This window comes from Chrysemys picta, chromosome 3 (genome assembly GCF_011386835.1).
Source record: "Chrysemys picta bellii isolate R12L10 chromosome 3, ASM1138683v2, whole genome shotgun sequence".
NCBI classification, from domain to species: Eukaryota; Metazoa; Chordata; order Testudines; family Emydidae; genus Chrysemys; species Chrysemys picta.
This window is the reverse complement of record NC_088793.1, coordinates 99178678-99199093: the sequence shown is the minus strand read 5'-3', so window position 1 is coordinate 99199093 and position 20416 is coordinate 99178678. Positions and strand designations below refer to the sequence as shown.

The window sequence follows — 20416 nt, the reverse complement described above, 5'->3', positions numbered from 1 at the left end:
CCAAAAGATAGAGATATTTTTCTGTTTTTTCATTCTGAAAATAAACCCACTACTCTTTATTTGCCTTTGCGTTAAAATTGGTAATTCTGATAGAAGGAACTATGTTTATAGATCACCAGCACATATCAATATGTGAGGCACCATTTTCCCATCAAGAGATACATTCAGTAATTAGTGCTACTTGAACCGTAAGTTAATATTTGAAGTTGCTAAAAATGTGACCACCACCAATTTAAAATCCAGTCCTTATTATCTTATTCATAAATATGGACTGGTCACATTGGCCTTATTTCTAGCCTTGTAACTCTGAATCCACAGGGATTTGTATTGTTTCTGCTAGCTATTTGTATCAGTGAAATTTCTTTATCTGGTATAGGGACTTTCCAATTTCACTGTTTTCTGTCATCTGCAGGGGTATTTTTAGCCTGTGTGTCTGTGAAGTGCAGGTCAGTTGGTCACATATTTGCCTCCATAAATAAGCTTTTAACTCCTTCATTACTCCCAATACAAAATATCTCTGGCTTTCTGCTTCTGCTGAGTTTGTTGTGGAGCAGAGGTAGTTCCTGCATAGTTGAAGTTAAAGAGCTAGCTTCCCATTATAATACCCATTTAAAATCCCTCTAGTTGCTCTGATCCTCCCAAAGAACCAACCCCCTGAAATTTTACTTGTTGCATCTCATCTTGGGGACGAAGCTTTTCTGTGAAACTTGGTACAACTTGGAAATGCAGTTTTTTTGCTTCCAGTGTTTAAAAATCGTTCTGCCATTCCTTCCCCAAAAGTCTTCCTAAGTTTGTGTGGCTCATCACATCTGCAGAATGGACTGGCCCCACCATCTCCAGTTCTGTTTTGTTTCAATGGCCTTGTTGTGGTGAAATGCCCTTAAATATTTTTAGGGAGCTATTGTGGGGGATTGCCAAGATAAAGATTTCTTCAGAACATTGACTTGAAACTGACCTGCTCCTGTCTTCGGGTTTTGTTGCAGCAGGGATGGGGGGGTGAAGGGACGCATGGGCAGAAGGGAATGAGAGAGAGATAAAAATAAAGGGGAAGTAGTCCAGAAAAGGATAGCATAGGGGGCACAGAGGAGAAAATGGGATCAGGAGGGACATAGACTAAGAGTATGTGGAGATATAATCTCAGAACTGGGGGCTCTTGCAGTAGGAGAGGGTATAGATAGAGCAGTAGGATAGTAGAGCATGGAAGTTGGAATGAATATAGAAGCAGCCTGAGCTTCCCGTCCAACAGACACCATTCACTTTTCTTACCAGTTGCATAGCTTCATTTGCACGGGCCTTGGCCTCCCTGGCGATTCTCTCTGCTTCATCAATATAGTCCTTGATATTGCTATATGCCTTGAAAGCTACAGTGGCATTGAATGAGACATTTTTAGCTTCAGCAAGGATTCTGTTAGGGTGGAAAAGGTACAGCACACCATTAAAAATTGCAGTTGTAGCTCAACAGAGCAAAATGCATTGGCACTTTGAGCCAAACAGCCCAGATTTCTAATGATTGGCTCTAGTGCACAATGCCATAATTGAGGTTTCCAGAATGTGGGTGCTAAGTGTTTAAGGGGGGGTGTCAAATTTTATTTTCATAGTGTCACATGGAGAAACAATAGTTTTGTATACCGTGGGTTAAGGAGATATTTCACGTTGAAAGGAAGAATGGTCCAGTGGTTAGGGCATTAGACTACAACTCAGGAAACCCACATTCAATTCCCTGCTCCACCACAGACTTCCTGGGTGATCTTGGGCAAGTCACAGTACAGTTACACTTCGAGCTTGAGATGTAATTTCCATCTTGAGAAGATGTACCCATGCTAGCTCACTAAAAATAGCCATGTAGCTGCAGCAGCGTGAAGGGCTAGCTGCCTGAGGATTTACTCGGGGCGGCTAGCTCCTCCTGTGGCTACACTGCTATTTTGAGCATGTTAGTTGCTCAGAGCTAGTATAGGTTACAAAGTACACCTTCAGCTCTAAGTGTAGAATCACTGTTAGTCTCTCCGTGTCTTAGTAATATTGCTATAACAATACCCCTGTGAGGTTAGTCAAGTTCTGAGGTTAAATACATTCAAAAGATTGTGGGGCACATAGATACTATGGTAATGAGGTCCATATAAATACCATAGATAGTTAATAGAAAGTACAAATATCTAGGGTCTAGGCGTCTGAGATAAATAGCTTTATCCTGACACAAGGCGACAGCGACAGGATATCCCCACACAAGACTGTGCAATTCCTCTCCCTCTTGATCTCACACATAACACCACATTAAAAGCTTCAATTTTTAAAGATTACTTTTCAGATATGACTCCATTGAATATGAAACTGGTAATTTTGCAAATATCAAATCAGATACTTTATCTGAGGTAATTGTGAGGCTTGTTCCCCAAGGATACTGTATACTGGCATGGAAATAGCTGCTAAGAGCTTCTACTCACAAGTCTTTAGAATTGGACCTGCTAGTTATCTGAAAAAGATGTGGGCAACGAGATAAATTGCTTGTTCCAAACTGTAAGTTACTGTGGGAGTTTTAAAAATATACACATTAAAAGATGTGATTTTATCCATGTAGCAGCTTTGAAAAAACAAAAATGGCCAAAGATGGGAGGCTGTGTTACAGCAGGCCACCGGGGATCAAGAGATCCGTGTTTTGAGCGCACTGAGCGCTACACCTTGAGCAAGTCACTCTTCCTCTTCATTGCTCAAGGTATGTCTAAGCTCGAGTAGATATACTTGAGGTTAGCTTTACTCTAGCTAGCTTGGGTCCCGGATCCGTGAAGCTGCAGCAGCAGGGTTCTGGGCAGATTTGTACAGCCAATGCTGAAGCAACTTCACTGCTCTGGGACCTGAGCTAGCTAGATTTAAGCTAACTTTGGTATGTCTATTCCAGCTGCAATCACACCCAATGATTGCAGCCTAGACATATCCTCAGTCTCTCCATCTATGAAATGGTGAAAATACTACTTACCTTACAGTGTCGTCGTGAGACTAAACTCATGATTGCTTGTAAAGGATTTTGAAACATTCATCTGGAAGGTGTTATAGAAATGTTTTGGACACACAAATCCCATTGAAGTTGATGGGAGTTGGATGTGTACAACCCCACTAAAAATTAGGCCACTTTTATCTAGGAGCCTAACTTTACCTACCAAGGTCTGAACATTTTGGCCAGTGCTACTTTGGAAAGTGCTTTAAGATCCTGGGGATCATTTCCCTTTTCAAAGTGGGGCTTTATTATGAAAATATAGCAGCAGGCAACTCCACAATGTGTGTCTCATTGATGCCATATCAAATTTGCTCAACTTGCATATGAAAATATTTTCCCCCTAACTGCCAGCCTTGCAAACTCACTCTGGGCTCTGAAAATGAAAGCTGAGGATACATCCAGAGGTGAAAGTAAGCTAGTCCGGTCCGGTCCGGCGTACCAGCAAGAGCCGGTACGCCGTGCCCGACTGGAGCGGCTTCTCCGGTGGCGATTTAAAGGGCCCAGAGCTCCAGCTGCTGCGGGGAACCCCAGGCCCTTTAAAGCGCCACCCAAGCCCTGCTGCCGAAGCTCCGGCAGTGCTTTAAAGGGCCCAGGGCTCCCCGCAGCGGCCGGAGACCCAGACCCTTTAAATCTCCGCCGGAGCCCTGCTGCCGCTACCCGAGCCCTAGCCCCAGCCCTGCCGCCCTGTGGTAGCAGCGGCAGGGCTCCCACGGTGATTTAAAGGGCCAGAAGTTCCACGGCAGCTGGAGCCCTGAGCCCTTTAATTTGCCCCTGAGCCCTGGGGCTCCCAGCCGCCTCTGCAGCTGCTAGCTCCAAGTTGATTTAAAGGCCCTGGGGCTCCCAGCCACAGCTGGAGCCCCAGGGCCTTTAAATACTGAAAGGCCCCGCCTCTTCCAATTGAGGCCACACCTCTTCTGGTTGAGGCCACGCCCCGCTCAGGACTCCGGCGTACCGGTAAGTCCTTTAAGTTACTTTCACCCTGGATACATCAACATTGGTAATAAATGTTTGGTAGATCAAATGATGCCCCCTTTTATATCTCTGTAACTTCAGGTACAAGTGAGGGCACAAATTGCAGACAATGCAGTTGCACAAATGTAACAAAGAGCATAATATATGGTTTGCAGGATATTTATTACCAGCGATATGATGATGCATGAGAAGGAGGGAGCCCAGCTTGACTGACAAGTAGAAAAAAAAGCATTTTTTCATCTGTGAATTCATTAAATTTGATATGGAATTGGAGAGACACAATAAACAGGGAGCCCCCAGTGCTATTTTTATATAGTCCCTTCTGTAGAGCCGAACCATATTCTGAGTGACATATTTGTATGACATTCAATGGTGTTTTTGTATAAACACCATCTACTGGATAGTCTATCAACCTTCTCAAGCTTATCAGTTTATGAGTAGGGCTGGCTGGAAAACAATAATTCCATGTTGTGAAATTTTTTTGAAGTTTTGAAATATGTTTAGTTCTGCCCTGGAACAAAACTGAGATCTTTCAATAATTTTGCAAAAAAATATAAGACAGAGACAAACCCGCTTCAGAATAGCCAATAGCCTGGTGGTCAATAGCCTAGAATGAGGGTAACCCAGGTTCAAGTCCCTGCTCTGCCTGATTTGAGCAGAGCTATGAACCCAAGTCACCCACGTCCCAGGTGAGGGACCTAACCACCAGGCTACAGAGTCCGAGTCTCTCTCTTTCAGCCTAGTGAATATTTAATTATGTACGCAAAGTGGAATAGCTCAAGCAGGAGAGATTGAGAGAGTGACTCTATAGCCTGGTGGTGCTCTGAATCAGGCAGATCAGGGACTTGAATCAGGATCTCCCACATCCCATCTCAGTGTCCTAACCAACTGGCTATTCTTGGATGGATTGGAGTTACTCTCTTTCTCACCAGAAAGTCCATCCTGAATCTGAGGAACCTTTCTGTGAAAAGTTTCAGGTTTAACTAATCAGCACTTTCCTGATTGAAAACAAAAATTGTCAAAAATTCCTGACTGGTTCTATACCCTGAGTTCTTTACCCTCTGTGGATTAAGGACTTGTCTACATGAGGAAATTGACTGGAATAGCTAATGCAGAGCAAACTATTCACAATAGCGCCGCATCTGGACACACTGATACATGTGCCTTTTTCTGAGTTAGCTTAATCAAGCCTTGCCCACCATGATTACCAGCAAGTGAGGAGGCATAGCAGGGAGTGACAAGCATCCCCTCATAGCTAGAGGTTGCTCTATGCCCCCCCCCCCATCTCTGCTTTCCTCTTCTTCAGAGTTCCTCAAACAAACTCAACATGGTCCCAAGTCTTTCCCAGAACCGGGGCTCAATTCAGTGTCTCTGCAAGAGCCGTCTTGATGGTTGCAGCTGCTAATCAGCAATAGCATCTCAGGATTCTGTTTCCTGCACACACCTCCCCGCTCACTGCAGCCACCTGCTGCTCTACATAGGAGAATCAGCCACTGTCACACAGGTGTGACTCCTTTAGTAATCAGGGTTGGCTAGCTCCATGTCTTCCAGCCCCAAAGGAGCAACACCTCCCTGTTACAGGAAGACTTTCCTTCAGTTTAAATTGTAGCAATTTGCACTTTCTAAAGCAGATGCTATGAGTTCTGTTCTTCTATGCTGTAATGGCCACAGGAACTTTTTGGCAACAGTATTTTGTGTGTACCTGCCTCTCCACTGTCTGTTGCACATCACATCAGTTTGTATGACTCTTTCCAAATGACATGAGGGAGCTCAGAAATTGAATTCTAAACAATAATCTACCAAAGCTTTTGGGAACAAGTTTTAGGTATTCTCAATTTGCTTTGAAAGTGATGCTTAAATTGCTTCCTTTACCCCAGAGTCAGCAAGTGCACACTCTTAAAGGCTGCCAATTTCAAACATACAAAGATAAACAGACTTCTCCTTGCCTGTTGCGGTGTCATTTATTACTGTGGAAAAGTGACTGTAAAAAATGCCACTAAATGAGAAGGGTAACATCTTACAGCAGTTTGCACTCACTTTGCCCTGGTGTATATGACAACACAAGGTACAAGGCACAGGAGAGATCAGATTGAAAAAATATTTTTTGAAATAGGAGAACTTCTTGTGAAAGTGTCCGTACTTTCCATTTACTGGTTCATTTTCAGAAATGTTTGGGTTTGATTATCTTGGATATAGCCCAAGACATGTACAATACCTTCCTAAGCCCCATATCTAACTCAGACTTTTGATGCTCCTCCAAAGAAATGAATCTAGCCTTTCCTAATTGGGCTCTATATAGAGCACTAGAGTCTTGTATATTCATATTCACAGAAGTTAAAGTCTGAAAATAATCCCCTTCTATTTCTGTCAGGGAATACTAGACACTAGGCTATGAGAGTTTTAGACGTATCAAGAAATGGCTGTCTTACCCATCCAATATTGCAGATGATTCATTCAGTTGGCCTGCATGGTTCTCAGCCTGCAACACCTTTTCTGGAAGCATCCTATCCTGAATATCTTGGGCTAGATCGTCTATTTTATCCTTCAGCTCATCAGCGATTGGTTGTATCTTATCCCCCAAGTTTTCTACATACTGAAAGCCACAAAACAAAGGTGTTTAAAGAGGTGAATGCAAACATCATAGTCCTTTGCATATTGTTTCTCTATGAGATGTAATCACATATGCTTGGACATTTAATAAAACTTCAGTGAACTAATAAGGAAAAACACATCAGTGTTGAAATATGGGGACAATTAGGCTATTTTGAACGCCACTATTCCATTGAAGACTTGACTGTCTTGAACTTGGTGTTCTTCCTTATTTCTTAATGATTTATGAGAAAACATAAACACACACTTTATACACAACACTCACACACATGCACTCTTAGGGAGATATTTTCTAAATTATGGATGCAGAAATATTTATACTATGCTGTGGTGATATCCCTGAGATAAACTGCCAAGCCATAAGACAAATTCTATTTATCGTGAACCTTTGACTGACTCACCTGCACTTTTGCTTATTAATCCATATCACTATGGGCTACACTTTTGAAGTAGCCACCACTTTTCCCCCAAAGAAACAACCTCAAAAGGGTTTCTAATCCCGGCCCCCCAAATGTGGAATTTTCCCCAAAATTACACTTGTTTGAGGTGCAGGATAGAAAATATCATTTCTTGGACCAGTGGCTGTTTTGAAATTCAATATTTTGCAAATTATCAGGGAGCTGCTGGAAAAGGCGACCAGTACGTCCCTCGGCCTGCGCCACTTCCAGCAGCTCCCATTGGCCTGGAGCGGCGAACCGCGGCCAGTGGGAGCCGCGATCAGCCAGACCTGCGGACGGGGCAGGTAAACAAACTGGCCCGGCCCACCAGGGCCTTTCCCTACACAAGCAGCGACCCCAGTTTGAGAAACACTGTTTTAGAGGTTTCTAAAATATATTTATTTTCATTTTTCTCCATTAAAGGTCTCGCTAGCTTACACTGGTGCAAATCAGAAGTAACTGCACAAAAGAAATAAAATTATAGTTAAACTAGCCTAAAACTGATACAAAAATAATGATGTTAAAGTTAAAACTCTCAAATATTTCTGAAAGCATTTTTCTGTAGGCAATATGGCATATGAAGAATACATGATGGCATGATTTGTTCTAAAGTTTTATTGGCTGGAATGGTCTGAAAATTTCCTTCATTCCATCACTTCTTCTGACTATCCCCCCAAACTCATGTCCATATAAATTTTAGGGTGGGCTTTTCAAAAGCATTCAAGTGAGATAGGTGTACAAGTCCCATGGATCTACCTAGTTCAAGGTCTGCAGCCACAGGCCCTTATGTAATAATTTCTTATTTTTCTTCTCTGTTTTGTTTCACACTCCTTTTATGTGTGTACATGTGCATCTAGACAATAGAGCCAAGGGCAGCACTGCCTATGGACTTCTTGCACCTGCTATTCTAAGGCTACTATCCTTTATTGAAACCTAGATGCCTAATCCCACACTTACAGAAGCAGACAGAGTCTGTAAAAAGTGAGGGATGTGTATATATGCATGTGTGTGTAATACAATCAAATTGGGTCAACCTGGATCAGTTTATATACCCATTTATCCTTTACAACCAGGCTGTACACACAACAGTGGAAAGCCAAGTGCTTCCAGTTCAAATAGTCCAGCACTGATAAAGGTTAGATTAATTAGGTGTTCCTTTAATTATCCACTTAGCTGCCTCAATGTGCCTACCCTCAAAAACAAAACAAAAACAAAACCACTCACCTCCACAGCTAAATTGATTTCATTTGCAAGACGGCTGGCTTCATCCAAGATGTCATTCCCCTCTTTTAGTGTTTTTTCGGCCTCTTGTCTGCTACTTTCTACAGCTTGCTTCCTTTTCTATAGGTTGAATAATCCACACAATGAAATAAATTAATTAAGCAAAGGTAAAGCAGGAGTGGCCGGGCATTCCAATACCCCTGCATTTTTTTCTGGGGCCCCCCACATGAAACTTCTGAAACCTTCAGAAATATTAGAGCAAAAAATAAAAATACAGCATGTCTCAATGGCAAAGATAATCAATATCTGAGTTTTATCTTGCCCCAGCACAAAACTGCATGACTGTAGCATTAGAGTAGAATGAGTTCAAAAGTCAGAAATCCCAACCCTTCCTCTTCTTTTGATAGTGTTATTTTCCCTGAGCATGACTGTGAATTAGCCCAAACCAAATGTTGTGAAGATTCCTGAAGTATCCATATTAATTTTCATTCTTGATTTTAATTGTTGATCCCACATTTAATAAAAGTTTCCAGTTGGTAGGGTTTGGATTTTTTGACACCATTGCTTTATTAGTTTGTAAAGCAACCTTGGGACTTTCATGTTTCCAACTGGTGGATACTGCATACATTGCACAAGAGGGATGGCACCTCCTTTGTCTCTAGTTCAAAGTACTAGCTACATCGTGTACAGAGCCATTAAGCATCACAGAGTAGATTGACAGCAGGCCATGAAATTGCACCATTTGGGCAAACGGGAAAGCGCTGTGGTGGCCACGAATTAAGAGAAAGGCAAAAAAAATGGAAATCTTAGAATGATAAAGAGAGCAAACCCATTGGCTGAAGGGACTCTTCACAGCATTCAGATAATTGTTATTATATTATTAATTATTATTGTTATTATTATTTATTCGTATCATCTATGGTGTTTGGGAATGCATAAGAACCTAGATAAAAGACAATCACTCCATCTTCCCTGCTCTAACCCCATTGGAAAAGAAATGTAGAACAGCTGATATTTTCTAACTTCTTTACAATATAGCATCTCTCTGTAAATCAATCAAGCGCACAAAGCTCTGATGAAAACTCAGGTCCTGGAACTCTAACCTCATCACTGTATATTAGGCAAAAGCACATCGAGAGCAACGAGAGTTTGAAACATTTATCTTCATTTAGGTTTGACTCTGCTTTCTATCTTGGATAAATGCTTGTTAATGAAAAGTATAATGTGCTTTTCAAGTCTTTGCAATTAAAATTAAATCAGAAGCAGACTCTCCTGCTACCAGGGAGATCATTTATAACAGCTACCAACTACCCAAGATGTACTTTGATTTATTACTCTTTAACATCTACACACCCAGTTCATTTCTTTCTAGAGGTGGGATATGGAAGTGAAAGTGCAAGGCTACAAAATGCAAATAGAGGATGGTGAAGACTGTAATTGGTTTTTTGCTAAAACCCTTAACCCAGGATTTAAATTTTGCTTAGGGACTTTTGTGGGTCTTTGCACTGGGATTAATTTCACCCCACATGCACTATAGGGATCCAGGGCATCCTCCACCTGAAATTTCTTAGAGTCCTATTTGCTTTTAGAAGAAATAATAAGAAAACCTCAATAGCCATATATATATGGAAATCTCAGAATGATGAGGAGAGCAAAAACCATTATTTGAAGGGACTCTTCACAGCATATATATATTCTGCTCATTGTAAAAAGGTTCATGTGAACCAAAGGGTCAGAGTTCCAGATTCTGGTCTAACCCTCAAGATGGTGGTAAGTCAAAGGAATCTGATCATCAGCACTAACCTCTATCACTGTCATGTTTCTTTGGTTGATTGCAGATAAGCGATTGGCCTCCCTAATTTTACTACTGGCTTCTCTCAGCAGGTCTCGAGCATCCTCAACCTTGTTTTTGTAATCTGCCATCTTGTCCCTGACCTCATTCTTGAGCTCCTCATTTTTCTCCGTGGGCTCTCCAAATAATTTCTTCACTTTGTTCAAAAGGGCTTCTGCATTTCTGCAATTCCCACCAACACAAACAAAAAACAGGCATTGAATTCATCTTCACCACACCCAGTAATCTCATCATTTTTAATTCCATTCAGCTGAAATATTCATTTTAAATAGAAGTGGAAAACCACTTTGAAGAGAGTACACACTTAGTAAAACAAAAGGACAAGTTCATATTAGGTTTTCCTATGGAATTTTAAATTCGCCCTGAGTCCTTATTTAGGAAATGGTCTTCAGGGAAGTCTTTTTTTATATTGTCATTTTTGCTATCTGACTGATGAAGTGAGTTTTTGTGAATCACTACACTTGTCAAAAAGCATCCCCTCATTCACACTAATGTGACACTTGTCACAAAGTGGTCCATTACCTTGAATGAAGGGGACATGCCTGATCTGAAGCGGTCTCAAAGCAGAGCTTCAGACCACCTGCGAGAGTCAGTTTGAAATAATTAAGTCTGTTCCCTTTTTCTTTGCTACAACCAACCTCTAGCGGGTTAGACACTTTTTTAAATGAAAGCTGAGATTATCACATAGTCCCACGATTCCAGGAGCTGGCGCGTTAAGAAAAATATCAACTATCATAAGATTCTCCATAAAATCGCGAGAGTTGGCAAACTTCATGTGTAGTTATTAGGTTTGAGGTTTTTGATGAGAAAGTGGTGGATTTTTTTTTAAATTAGGTTCAGTAATGTGTCCTTCAGGTGGACTGGGAGGAATAGGATTACAGACCTGAATTCAATTAAACACTGAAATAAGAAGGGGGAAAAGCAACAACTGCAAGTAAAGTTCTGTTGACTATAGGAGCAAGAAGACAACTATAAGGGAACAATTAAAACAGTCTTCTTCCTCACTTAGCATGTAGAACTTCATGGCAAGCACAGGGAAGGGGAGATCCTAGTCACTTGTGTCCTTGGCCAGAATCCTGAAAACTAGTCAACCAGAACCAGCGACTGTCCAAAATCATTTGATAAAAGAGTAAACATGATTAATTACTTCAAAGTCCTCACAAGGGTTGCAGTCCCTTTCATAATGGAAATGTTTCAAAAAGGCTTTTTTTTCCTGAAAACTATGAATTTTAAAAACTATAAATACATAAATTTTAAGGATAGCATTTGTATCTCTTTCCCTTATAGAATGATTTAATACCTCCAGAAAGAGTCTGATCAGAGAATTTCCAGACAATTTTTTTATGGTAATGCTAAAAATTCCCAACTCTTTTGTTGAAGTCAATGGCAAAAGTCCTTTTGGCCTATAATTTAAATATGGAAAACCATATCCATCTGAATGCCTCTGCTGGTGAATAATTTTACACAAATGTTAGCACTTTCAGGAATCCAAGGGCTACAAAATAGACATGAAATATCAGAATTCTTTTCCCTTATTTTTCAGTGGCTTCCGTTTTTGAAACGGAATGGATTACAATTACATTAATCAGACTCATCTTATTGGGCTCAGGAGGTTGAAGCTTGTGGCCCTTCTACTTACTCTAACTCATCTTGGGCTGCCCTTTCTTGCACATTCAACTTTCTTCTCCTCAGTTCTCTCATCATTCTATCAATATCACTCTGCAGAGCCTGAAGACTTTTCTCCAGGGTCTTATCTTGGATTCGGAGTGTCTCATTCAGTTTTACAGCATTTTCATTTACAGCTGCAGAGGGGGGCAAAAACACATATAAGGAATAAGTAAATAAAAGTGACACAGAGACTTTTAGCATCCGCACATCATCACCATCACCAAGGGAAATGCAATTTGCAATGGGTATTCCTGCTGTGAAATATAAAGGGCAGTTAATCCAACGATCAGTAACAAATGAGAAAATGTTATATGTTCCATCAAATCCTTTATTGTATTTCACTTTCAGGCACAGTAATTAAAGTGAGGAGGTTTTATATCTAAACTAAGAAATATATATAGAAAATAGGTACCAAACCCTTGAAATGTCAGGTGATAATTTGGGACATTGAGCAGGGAACAAGGGGGTGGGGCAAGATGGAATGAAAAAGTGAAACGTAAATGAGTTGTAGAGGACGGTTTACTGTTTTTAAAATTCAAGTTTACTAATGATAAGAAGAATAAATGACAGAGATCCCCCTCTGAAAATGGAGAGCAAGCGAGCTTATGTGTTTATACACAGACACACAGAAGGGGAGAAGGGGGCAAAAAGGGATAGACTGCACAGTGGTGTGTATAAAATTTTATGGGCAGGTGTTCAAGATGGCAGAATTACTCATAAATGCCAAAGCCACTATGCAGGGTATCTCATTCTAATACTGATAAAATATTTATGCCATAACACCCCATGGTATATTCAGAATATACCGTGAATAAAATTTTCTAAAGCACCTATATGACTTAGATGCCTAAGCCCCATTTTCAAAAATGATTTGGGCATTTAGGAGCAAAAGTTCCACTGACTTTCAATGAGACTAAGGCGCAAAGTGCCTTAGAATATGTCTACATTGCAGTCAGAGGTGTGATGGCAACATGGACAGACATACCCTAGCTAGCTCTCATCTAAAAATAACGATAGCAGTGAAGCTGCAGTAGTACAAGCCTGCCTAGGACCTCAGGTATGTACTCTAGTGGCTAGTCCATGCTGCTGCAGCTTCACTGCTATCGTTGTCTGAGCTAGCTCGTTCAAAGCTAGCTCGGGTATGTCTACATGTGCTGCAGTCACAGCTGGGATTGCAGTGCAGACATACCCTCAGTCTCTGTTGAAACTGCGACATAATCACTTTTGAAATTTTTATCCTACACCTTTCACAAAAAAGCAACAACAAAAGCTATTTTACAATTCATCAGAGAATTGTTATAGATGTGTCATTGTTTTTTGTATTCCTTAAACCCTAATCCTGCAAAGAACCCCTGCTACGTGGGCAGATCCTTCCAGCTGCGTGGAGCCTCACTGACTTGAATGTTACTCCATGCAGGCATAGGGGAATGCCCACACAGAGCTCACTGCAGGACTAGTCCCCCTTACTATTAGTCCAACTGTACAGGTCTGAGGTGTGATGGCATATAACCAATTATATGAACTTTAGGGCACACTGCAAAGACTCTTTATTTGCTAGGTCTGTAGGGAAGGACTGAGGTTTGGGTCAGGGATGGGATTTTGGGGTGATATGGTATATATTTTGTTGTTTTAAATTTCTGGCTGGTTAATTTAAAGTTGGTGAATGTGTTGGGCGGGGGAGGGGGCATGGGCTTTGCTGTGCTACTGAGGGCTTCTTCCTTGTAAGGACTGTTCTTTTAAAAATATGGTCAGGGCATCCAAGGATGTGGATAGGCATCCAATTTTAATTTTTTTTTAATGGAAAGAAATAGATAATTTAGGAATTCACTAAGATTTACCTAAAATAGAAATGACTGGACATAAGTTATATCTCACACCTACAAAGGTTAGAAGCAAATGTTGTTCATCCAACAGTAAAGAAGACAATCTGCACATCCTAATCTTGCTGAGTTGCACGTTATCAGACTACAATGATGCTACTGCTCCGGGGCTGGATATTCCCTGTTTATGAACGGCAATGAGTCTATCTGGGGGAAATTCAAAATTTGAGGAGAAAAAAGGAAACATTTTACTGGCACATTTTGTTGTGGTTTTAAAAGATGGTTGTGTACAACTACTCACTGGCTTGGAAAGTGAAAAGTAGTCTAATAGAAATGGGTTAGTGAACATAGTGCAGATGAAGCAAAGATAAACAGCAAAAGCCATATATTCTATATTTATCACCACTGCCACAGAAAATATTACATTAGACAGAATATGTATTTTTCCTACTTAAGCATATCTTTTATGTATTAAATATTTTGAGTTATCTGACAAACGTTCTGTTCTCATGCCAGACAAGGCGAGTATCTGCTGGTGCACATGGTAGTAAGGCTTTGTATAAATGCCAGTTCATGCACTCTCTTTGTATAAATCAATACATAGAAATGGGAATATCACTTGAGGCAGAAAGATGGCATCTTGTCAGTAGGATGGGTGAAAACGATGAAAGAAAACAAAGCACTTCTTGAACTTTCCTGCCATAAGTAAATACGTACTGTTGCATACTTAATAGAATCATTGCGACATTTTATTCCTAGTTATTATCCTCTGCCTGTTTTGTTTATATGAACACTTTTGTTAAGAGAGCACCCTGCTAGAATGGAATGTTCCACTTACAGGAAAGTTACTGTTCACTCCTCAATAGTCAATCGGGAATCTTCAAGGTTGTGAGAACTTCATGAGATCAGACATTTAAACTCAGCTCCAGGGAGGTACTTAGGCACCTAACCGTCAGACGTAGGCTCCACTGAGATCCGCAAAACTCCCGCTCAGCTGCTGTCTACCCCTCTAGGTGCCCAAACTCACATGGTGCCTACTTTTTTGCTGTAAAACTTCCCTTGGAGCCTCAGTTTCTGCCTCTGGACATGTGCACTGCTGCCTCCTTGTAGGTGTCCTGGCACTTATCTCTCACCTAAGCCCCAGAGAGAGCCACAAACTGGGGGAAGACAGGTGTTCAGCCACCTAACATGCATGTGAGACCTAGTCTGACCAAGTACCATTCAAAACTCTGTGTGGGGGTCCCCATCTTATAAATTTTAGCCCAGTAGTAACGGATATGGGAGACCCTTGTTACATTTCCCCCCTCTGCTCGATACGGAGAAAAGATTTTAAAAGGCTCACAGATGGATATGCTAACTGCCAGGCTAAAGAGTTACTCACTCTCACTGTCTCTGGCCCAATGGCTCTTCAAGTATTTATGCACCAACAGCAGTTTTGTGTGGAGTGAGGCAGGCACATCAGTCATTCTCACAATAAACAATTTAGGTTCCTGAGCTGCCTGACTCCTGGAGAGAGGTTCCCAGCTGTGGATCACTAGCAGCCCTTGGATATGGTGAATCGGGGTAACCGTTCCAGACCCTGCGCTTTGGGGGGCCCTGCAGGCCAGTGCGATTGGCTGGCACGATCGGTCCTGGAAGAGACGGGTCAGTCCCAGAAGTGATGGATTCAACACTTCCACCCTGGGCCCCGCACCCTACTAGGGACAGCCCTGACTAGCAGAGACAGGTAACTCCCTGCCAGTCTTGACTTAGGTGCCTATCTCTATGACGGGGTGGGGCTTAAGATACACCCCCTCATCAATATCTCCCATTGGCTAGCTTAGGCAGCTCCCTGCCTAACATGCTGCTTTTATGGATCACATTCTAAGGCACCTATTTCTCCTCATTAATTATATGGGAAGCCTAGGTGCCTAACTCAGGCTTTGTGGATCAGAGTGGTGTTCCTGCAGTTTCCTACGTGGGTAAAATTAGCCATGGTGAAGCTTAGTGTTGTAACACCTACGTCCCTCTGTGGATCCTGGCCTTAGTACCTAACATCTGCCAGGTTTGCATAGATGTACTTGTGGGCAAAACTTGCCCTTAAGTTTGATTCACAATATTGGTTAACCCTGGATTTTGACTGACTGGTAAAGAAGCGATGGTTTATAATGAAAAAGTGGTGCCAGAAGCACATTTTCATCTGTTCTTAAAATGCTGACTTGGCTACTGGTCAAACACACGGATTTTAAAATCACTCTCTCTGCTTCTAGGATATTATGTGTATTTGCTTCAACCCCATCAAAATCTTTTAATTCTATGTTACCAGTTCTCCCTGGAAACCTGCTGGAAGCATCTTCTGTGGTGATTCCAAACATTGGACACAAACATTGGACCAACATCTTTGGCTTGTCATTCTTCAAACTCACTTTAGTCTGAGAGCAAGGAGTCTGCACTTTTGTAGCCAAGTTGGTCCCAGGATATTAGGGACACAAGGCGGGTGAGGAAATATCTTTTATCAGACCAACAGAAGTTGGGCCAATAAAAGATATTTCCTCACCCACCTTAAGTGCAAGGAGCTCAGCCTCATTCTATTTAAATCCACTTTGAAAACTGCAAATCTTTGCATGTTGTTTTTTTAACATTTACTTGTTTTATGTCAGGGTTGCAAGATCAAAAGATATTTTAAATAACTGATTAGTTCTACCAGGTGGAGCACATTGGGATGCATTACATGAAAGTCAATATAAAATTAATCTACGGTATAGTCTGGTGACAAAAATTTTTTTTTTAAACGGATAGGCTATATTCTGCTGTAAGTAACACTCATGCAACCCCACTGAAAACAATGAGGGGTAGTAAGAGTCTAATAGGAGAGCAGAATGCAGCCCAATATTTCTCAAATTAAACTACAGTTAATTATAAGAAGCCATGTTTTTCAAGTGTGTTTACTTTTCTCTTATTTTATAGCATTGTAGAGTATTTAGGTTCTGCTTCCCAAAGCTGGCTGCTATCTTTCCGCTCGTGATTCTCAACTGCATTTGTAGGTGCAGAGAATCAAATTCTTGGGGGAGAACTGGCTCAATGCCACTGTTCATCGCTAGGACTCACTTGCAAATTCCAAGCAGCAGATGTTCATTAGCAGAAAGTAGTAATGTATTTCTGAAGTCATTCTGAGAAATTAAGATGTAGCCTCAATGCACCAAGTGAAATGATAAAATTATATGAGGCTTTTTTGTTCCGCCCAAATGAATTTTTTTTAACTGCCTTGAAAATAAACAACAGCTTAGCAGAAGGCACCCATTAGTTATGTAATCATAATAGCTGTTCTCAAGAACTGGAACATTCCTGAAGGAACACATCCAATTTCTTGCTAGTCTGTGCTCATAATTACCAATCCACTAACTGTTGTTATGAACTGCACCCTGTCGATTACAGATAGTTTGCAGATAGTTTGCTGGAGTTTCTTAACTCTTAAATCACAGGATGTCTACCAGCTAATGGTCTCTCTCTCTCATTGCCTCTTTCCCTACTACCTTTCAATTTCCATGAGGAGCAACTGCCATAGTTTTCTTTTTCCAATACCTTCCGCAGCCTGGAGCGTGTCCTTGATGAACTGTCCAAGAGACGTGGCTCTCTCATTAGTCCTCTCAGCATCCTGCCCGGTTTGTTCTCCATCTGCCGTCACCTTGATAGCCTAGTGATCCAAATTGAGGAAAAGTATAATTAATGGACATGACAAGACTGCACCAGGAGATATTCCCACTAGCTGAATCCACTTGCAAATCTTTCCTCAGGCAAAAGGCAATCGATGAATTATTGATCAGATGTACTGGAAATGACATACACTGCTCAAGTACACAATTACACTTTATTTCCTCTTCCATTAAATGGAAATTGGAGGGCTTTATTTTTGGTCCTTGGAAATGTTAGTTGTGTGGAACAGCACACAAAGGGACTCAAGTTGAGAACATTCTTTGAATGTGTTTAAAGCAATGTTGTTCAAAAGCTTTTAATGGATACTTCAGGGCGTACTTCCACTAGTTTCACTATGTGATTGATTTCCTGATGACAGAATGCAGTATACACAGCACTCCCTACCTGTTACCTCCCCTGAGGTGTTTTTGAAGAAAACATGGCCTGTCTCAATAAGTTAGTAGAATTTTAAATCAATACATTAATTAAGTGGAGGAAGAAAGAAAAAGAGAAAGAAAAGGAAAAAGAATCACTCTTTCATTCATTTTGCTTAAAATCTTTTGTATATAACGTTTTCAAGTGATCAATACAGTTTTGACTATGAGTACCTACATGATTTATAGTTTTAATGAATCACAACAGATCAGGATGGAGATGAACATCAAATACAAGTCTGACAAAGCACTAGTCAGAAAAAAAAATCCAAATACATTCATCTTTATTTTCACATTCAAAACATCCCTATTTATAATACATCTACATTCACCATATGACATCTGACCATTTCTTCCAAACATTTTATATATTGAGTGTAAACTCTATTTCATGGAGGAATACAAGCTGTTTGTATAGGAATGTGATTACCCAGAAGGAACATCCCAGGCAACAGGGCATCATGCTCTCTCCAGTTCCTGGGAAAAGGTTGAAAGATCTATGTGATCTGGAGCAAGCTTACATTTTATCTGGCTACAGCTATGCAAACCCTGTTCTCAGATACGAACAAGCATTGCAATAATCTAGTCCAGGGAAATTAATGACACTTTAAAACTTTGAGTCTTGTCCAAGCTGGCTGTGTGTGAATCCTTACTTATAATACTAGATCTCGCCCAATCCCTAAATCTGCTCAGGAAAACTGAATACAGTACTTGTCACTGCACAGAAATGGCATTTAAAATCCAAGAAGTATAATAATTTATGGCACTTAAAGCATAAATGGCCAAATTTGTCCTTGAAATAAAATCCATGGATGATTTCAATCTATTATACTGACCTGCCTCACAGTAATTACAACATAGGTAATTTACATTAAAAATGGTTGAGGTGAGTAGAAGCACCAGTCCTTCCTTCTTACCCTGACCATTAAAAGAACATGGGCTCATGATTTCTATGCAAGTTATGCCTATGTTACTGGATGATCAAACCTTTAAAATATGCCTCAGAGGCAGAACTGGCTTGGTAAATTATACAGGGCATCCAGTACAGGTGATTGGTGGAAGTGCCTGGTCTTGATGGTCTACTGGTCTAATCCAAGATGGCGTTTCTGATGTCATTTTGTTCCTCGTGTATTTGAGAATTGTCCTATTATTTATCATCACATCTTCAGCAATCATCCTTTTATTCTTGGTCTTTGATTTTCCTAGAATGGTTTACATGAGTTTCACTTTGTTCTATAATATTCTAGTCCTTCACTACAAATGATGTTTTATAACTTGCGTGTACCTCTCTTATCCTGGATTACTTTTTTCACATTCATATTAATTCAGATTGGCCTTTTTTAACTTTCACTATTTATTGCCTTTTGCCATGTATTACATTTTCGTGCACATTAATCTGTCTTTGAACAGTTTCCAGTTCCCCTCTGTGACCATTCCCTTAACTCTTTAAACCCATTCAGCTCCACTGAATGCTTCTTATATTCAACCATAATTTGCTCTACTGGAAAATAAATTTTTCACTTTATTGTTTCTTTTTTGGCCTAACTTCAGCTCTACAAACCAAATTAAACAACAGATAGCATCACTCAGACGCTGTCTCACCATAACATAGACAATCACGTGTCATTCTTTGTGAATAAAGTGCCAACTATTTTCCATATATTGAGTTCATTAGAATTCCCCATATCTACAGGGGCAGACTTCAACTGAAGAAAACACTGCTTATGTTGAAAGTTAAATCTCAAACTCCTTTCTGAGAAACTACCAAAGCCAGCCAGATAAGAATTAAAGGAAGGTGGTAGAGTGACATCCATGAATGAGTTTTTAAACAGGGTTGGGGGGGGCTTCAAATGTTATAGAATTTTAGACACAAGGTAAACCCTTTGGGATAACAAGGTTCTGTCCCATGGAAATTCAGGAAGAGGGAATGTTTTTAAGCCCTGCGGTCCTACAAGCATCTTGTGTGGCTAGGGTTCACAGGTAGCACACATCCATATATATAATCTTTATTCTCCATTGCATTTGGATTCCTTTCTGCCAGATCTGAAATCCATACAAATATTAGCATCTGTGCTCAGCCCTACTTCTCCCTCTGTGTGACAGAATCTCCTAATACCATCTGCTCCGACTCAAGGGACTCCTACTGTGGTGCTATTTCCACCCCGCTGCATGCCACCAGGGAAATAGCTCCACCAAGAGCTTCTACCGAACACATGTTTCAGGTGGAGTGAACATGCAATGCAGATATATATTTGGCTAATTCGGATTGGCTGCACAGAGGCAGGGTTTGGACCCCCCTTCAAGTACTTCTTGCTGCCTACAGCCAACGTTGCCTTGGCCGCCTACTTTTCCAGATCCGGTAACAGGGTTTTCTGAGTTGTGGAGGCTGTCAAGGATGGACATAGGGACATCTTGATTTGCAGGGTAAGGTGTGGGTGAAGAGGTTTTCTGACACTCTCTCTGGGAAGCTCAGCTCTTACAGGTGCAGTACCCAATGCACCACCTCAGTGAGGGTGGACTGGAAGAAATGAGTGAATGGAAATGTGGGTGAGGGAGAATAAAGTCAAATGGAGAGCCAGAGGGGGAGAAAAGAATAAGACCATGGAAAGGGAAAAAGGAAGCAAGCACCAGCAAGCTAATGAGGTGTGAATGTGAAGGTGAATGAATTGGCAATGAATATGAATGTAGGTGAATGAGGGAGTATGGATGGAGGGGAAGACAGCAGGGAGAGATAGGAGGAT

The 20416-nt window shown here is 40.9% G+C and overlaps 1 protein-coding gene across 7 annotated transcripts in view; it reads right to left on the bottom strand.

Annotated features, from left to right (window-relative positions):
- The window catches only part of LAMA2 (laminin subunit alpha 2), a 470353-nt gene that overhangs the window by 84124 nt on the left and 365813 nt on the right, over positions 1 to 20416 (bottom strand). For all 7 annotated transcript variants that reach the window (XM_065588563.1, XM_065588564.1, XM_065588566.1 and 4 more), the window contains 6 exons: positions 17131 to 17242; positions 11721 to 11883; positions 10033 to 10243; positions 8233 to 8349; positions 6391 to 6554; positions 1267 to 1405 (listed from right to left, as the gene is read on the bottom strand). In XM_065588563.1, the coding sequence (XP_065444635.1) occupies positions 1267 to 1405; positions 6391 to 6554; positions 8233 to 8349; positions 10033 to 10243; positions 11721 to 11883; positions 17131 to 17242 (906 nt within the window). The remainder of the gene's footprint in view (positions 1 to 1266; positions 1406 to 6390; positions 6555 to 8232; positions 8350 to 10032; positions 10244 to 11720; positions 11884 to 17130; positions 17243 to 20416) is intronic.